Source organism: Dicentrarchus labrax, unplaced genomic scaffold, assembly GCF_905237075.1.
Source record: "Dicentrarchus labrax unplaced genomic scaffold, dlabrax2021, whole genome shotgun sequence".
In the NCBI taxonomy this organism is placed as follows: Eukaryota; Metazoa; Chordata; class Actinopteri; family Moronidae; genus Dicentrarchus; species Dicentrarchus labrax.
Window position 1 is genome coordinate 29825457 of NW_026136718.1, and position 5086 is coordinate 29830542.

Below are 5086 nucleotides of genomic sequence, written 5' to 3' on the forward strand. Positions count from 1 at the left end.
TGTGTGTGTCCACCAGTGCTGGTGTTGGACGGACTGGTGTGTTCATCACCCTGAGCATTGTCCTGGAGAGGATGAGGTACGAGGGAGTGGTCGACCTCTTCCAAACCGTCAAGACGCTACGAACTCAGAGGCCAGCCATGGTGCAGACAGAGGTACGGTACACTGCCACTGGTGAGAACGTCAATAAGAATAGAGTATGATGGGGGTAAACACAATACAGCTGTAAAAATATTAACAGGTTAAACTGAATGGTTGATTTAAAAAAATACGAGGATGGGCTTGTAATGTAATCATTACGCAGTGGTTTAGGCACTGTGTCTTACAGGTTTATGTATGGCTGTTGACACATAGTGACAGGTGAGGGCGGATTAGGTCATGTGATGTGACATACAACACTTGAGAATTGGCTACACAACAGCACATTAGAGCATCCAGAGCAGAAACTGACTTTGAACCCCATTTGCACAGGACTAGTATGACCAGGGGACCTCATGTTATTTGGAAATTACCCCCACCCCAACGTCTCTGTTTTATGTGTCATGTAGAACATTATAGGATTACTATTATTACTGTGTAAGCAGCATTCTAAACACTGGTTGAGGTGGAGTGTATTTTAACTACTTCACCTACTGTTGTAACAATGCATTGTATGTTACAAGATGATCATATGTTTAGTATGTAGATCCTAACTCTGCAAATGAAGCAGTAAGTACAGCTGTCAGATAAATGTGGGGGAATAGGAGGTATAAAGAAGCATAAAATGTATATATTCAAGTAAAGTACTTTAAATTTGTCTGCCTGTGGAGCAGGGCTTTGTACAGGAAATGTATTAAAGCAGATGTCGAGCTCAAGATGAGTAAACTCTAGCTTCATTCAAAGAGGTTAAAACTGAGGTTACTTGGGTTTACCCCCCACTAGACCCCTGCTCTGTGGCTCTCTCACAGTCCAACAGCTAGCTAGCCAACCTATTTATCAGTGTAGTAAATGGCATCAAAACAGGAAGGAATTGGTGAAGTAGTAAAGCTTGCCTCTTGACTCTCCACCTTGTGCTAAAAAGTTGAAAATATCTTTTCTTTGTGCCTAAAACCGCAACGCGTGGCGCAAGAGAGGAACGCGCTGTACCACAGGAAAACAATGGTTTTACAGACAACAAAGTTTGTGTAGCGATGAGTCGCTCCCTTAATCTGTATTTTTATATTAACAACAGATTATATGACTACACTACACAGTGTACAGTTACACTGGCTGGTGAACACAGTGGAGCATTTAGCAACTAAAGAGAGATATTTTTCTCTGGAGTTGTTGGAAACCAGAGCTAAAAGCAGAGTGAATATTGGACTTTGATCCGTCATGTGGACAGAATCTGATTTCAAATGGATGTTGCTCTGTGTCTGCTGGATGTGTAAACAGGCCAGTGTTTGCAAATCCAGTTACAAATTCAACTTAAAAGTTCATGATATATCAGTGTTGTGTTCACAGCTGTGGCCAAAAAAGTCAGTTTAAAGTAAATGTAGGCTACGGAAGTTCCACCACTGCACTGGTTGAGGTTGCGGCGTAACTATCATACATGCAAGGTATGCAGTTGCATCAGGGCCCGCAGCAGTAAAATGTGTGTAAATCCGGCTTCCTAATTGCAGATGCATACAGACAGAAGGGGCCTCAGGTCGTCTCTGCTTTCTACCAAGCTTTGGGGGGAAGCAGGAGGGAATCAACGCTCTACATTAAAGCAAAATGGGAAGCAGAGTTACAGATTCAAATAACAGAGGAAGAATGTATGAGAAACAATGTACATCCAAAAACTCAATAGTAAGGAGACAATTCTGCTAGATTTTCTTTCTCATACACCAAACATAAGGTCGTATTGGGAAAGTGTTAATGCAGTTGTTAAAAATGTTTTGGGATATAAAATCCCAAATACCTGCCTTGTAATGTATGTTGGGAACACTGAAGAAGATGTGATTTCTACTTGACTAAAGTTTAACTTGCAGCAAGTGTGTGAACACTCCTAAAAAGGGAGAGTGGCTGGAAAGTGTGTACCTTACTATATTATTTAATGTTTTGATGTGCTGTTCTCTTTAAATCTGTGTGAAAAAAATCAAATAAAATTTGGACTTCCCAATTGCAAACTGACCCAAACATTGTTCTTTGTCCCCAGGACCAGTACCAACTGTGCTACCGGGCTGCTCTGGAGTACCTGGGAAGCTTTGATCACTATGCAACATAACCCCACACAGAAAGACACCCTCAGAAGAGTTCCGCGTCTCCTCTGAGCCACATCCACTCAGCTCTGTCAACCCCTGCGGCCTGATGAGGAGGCTGCGAGGAGGACTGCTGAGGAGGTCACCGCAGCAGGAAACGGGAGATTAGACTAGAGGGAAAGGGGAGAGGGGGACAGGATGACCTCCTCCTGGACTGGTGCCATGATTCTGCCACAGAAACCCCCCACCCTGCACGCACACACACACACACACACACACACACACACACACACGTGCACACACACACGTGCACACGCACACACGCACACACGCACACACACACACACACACACACACACATACAAACATCCCAAAAACCAACCCTCAATGACTTGTATTCTGATTCTTGACTGAATACTTCTGTCACTCCCCAGTTTCTGCCTCCTCCTACTAGCAAAAACTATTTTTCTGCTTTTTTCCTTTATATCCATCATTACTATGTTGTTCTGAATATTTAGAATTTATTTTGTAATCCCTTACACTGGTTATTATATGTCTTAATTGGTCTTTTTTTAAATGTGCTTATCTTTTTATTATTTTATTAGCACAAAGGACATGTATTTTCAACATGCTCCGAGTTATTAATACAGGAGAGCGTATACTCACAGCTGCTAATAATTTGATTTTGTACCATAGATATGATACTCTAATGTTATCATTACTCAGTTGCTCTTATTTAGGGGGAAATGTGGGTTTTAAAGTTCAACTGAATGATCTAGCAAGCAGATCAAATAAAGAGACGTTTGTGAACCGCAGTGTGAAATAAACCTATAAACATGCAAAGACATTTGAACTGCTAGCATGTACAGAGTTTCTTGTCAATCATTGTTGACTAATTTTCTCAAAGCCCGCAGAGATCTGGAGACTTTCAACAAAAGAGATATGAAGCTGTCGGAAAGGTGGTGTGCACCATACTGTCAGTTCCCCTCTTAAAGTGGACTGAACACAGACAGCCTGTTCTTGAGACTTTTTGTGAAACAAGTGTGATCACATGCTCCATAAATGAAAAAGGAAAGAATCCTTTATGACATCAGGCAAGACAAGATTACACAAATTATGACAAAGTGTCACTAAGAGCATTGGACCAGGACACTGGATATGCAAATGTTGTTTTAGTTTTATCCTTTTTGGACAACAGCAGAGTTCTATGGCACAGAGGAATAAGATCTATCAGGCTTTGATACACACACACAGTACTTGTTAGTAGATACATTCATTGTTGATTTGAGTCTGAACCTGGGATTTGTTAACATGGGAAAAGCTTTGAATATCGTAGTGGTATCGTCTGGTTTTTGGTGCTCATACTCATTTCACAAAAAGTCCAGACATTGTGTTGATACAAAAATAGCCCTAACTGAGTACCACCATTACGTCATGGACTACATACACTGCACGCAACATGACTCTGACAACATACAGGAAGTGATTTAGTGATCTGCACACATTTCTGACTTTCCCAATTATCTTACAACCCACACCTTTCTGTTTGCACACATGGCTTTACATAGACAGGACACAGATACACTGGATCCCCTTTCATACTATATTACAGCTCAACTATTTTATCACTGTGTTGCAGCTGGACTAACTAAGAGCAGCATCAGTGTTCAGTGGTGGATCTCTGAGCTTTTCACTGGATGAGATGACAAAGTGAGGTGGTTGTGGGTGAAGATTCATTTCACAGAGTCACGCTGTAGGGGTCCTAGCTGTTGTATACATGATCTGTTTTCTATTTGTTAATAAAAAGCAGAGAAAATGTCTTGAAAACCTTGATGTTAATAAAGTTATATAATTGGGTTTTTAATAAAACACTTGTGGAATTCTTTTACTTCTCAGCCCAGTGAGAATGTGGTGTGAGGTGATGCTCAGCGGACCCAGAGATTACATTTATGCATGTTGTAATGAGCTTTGCAAGACAGACATTTTACAAACGAGTGCTGCGAGACTATACGTTGTGCACAACGGGAACACATTCCTGATCCTGAGGGACTTTTTTTTTTTATATTCCTGAAGGAATTATTTCTAATGCAAACGAACCAGTGTTATAATGCAGTGCTGGAAGAAGTATTTAGATCCTTTACTTAAAGCCCCTACAAGTTGATTCTGGCGGTCCCTGTGGTCAAAGGCAGTAGTGTTTCCACCGCCTCCTTTCATTGATTTCAAGGGGAATCTGACCAGTTTGGCAGACATTAAGAATAACTACACAGAAATAGACAATTTTCTCATTAACGGTGGTTTGTTTATGTAGACTGCTCAACTTCATCCAAATCACTCGTTTTACACTGACTTACTGCAGTTATTGTGTTCTCTGTTTGGGTGAACACTTTATCAGTTGTTCTCTACTGTTATTGTTATACATTGAATATGAGATATCTATAAAATATGTCACTGAGTTTACTCAATGACAGAAAAAGGTCTTCCTTAAGGACACAATGTTGGGAACTACTGGTATAGGTCACACAGGCATCAGTATTAAATTAAATATCATGGAGTTAAAAAAAAGTCCTGTATTTTAAAAAAAAGCAAAAATGTTCATTATCTGCTAAATGTGTTCAAAGTATCAAAAGTAAAAGCACTTTTTATTCAGAATGGTCTTTTGCAAAGTCTGAATACTGATTTAAATGGCTGTGTACACCAGTTTATTAACATTATAAAGCTTCAGACGCACATACAGTGACTGAGGAACTTCTTTTTTAATCCCTGTCAGACCGGAAACCTGGTGCAGCATTATTTATCAGCTGTGCTCTCCACTCAACAGTCCGACGCATGGGCAGGAAAACAGGGCGTTGTGATTGGCTGGGGGACTACGGAAGCCCCTCCCACTGAGC

General features: G+C 40.7%; 1 protein-coding gene and 1 long non-coding RNA gene across 17 annotated transcripts in view; one reads left to right on the forward strand and one right to left on the reverse strand.

The window, feature by feature from the left end:
• Positions 1 to 4067, forward strand: part of ptprfa (protein tyrosine phosphatase receptor type Fa) — a 283480-nt gene extending 279413 nt beyond the window's left edge. For all 16 annotated transcript variants that reach the window (XM_051377735.1, XM_051377747.1, XM_051377738.1 and 13 more), the window contains 2 exons: positions 17 to 152; positions 2156 to 4067. In XM_051377735.1, coding sequence (XP_051233695.1) covers positions 17 to 152; positions 2156 to 2224 — 205 coding nt within the window. In that variant the 3' untranslated portion in view covers positions 2225 to 4067. The remainder of the gene's footprint in view (positions 1 to 16; positions 153 to 2155) is intronic.
• Positions 1 to 5086, reverse strand: part of LOC127350846 (uncharacterized) — a 45187-nt gene that overhangs the window by 26737 nt on the left and 13364 nt on the right. The window lies entirely within an intron of this gene.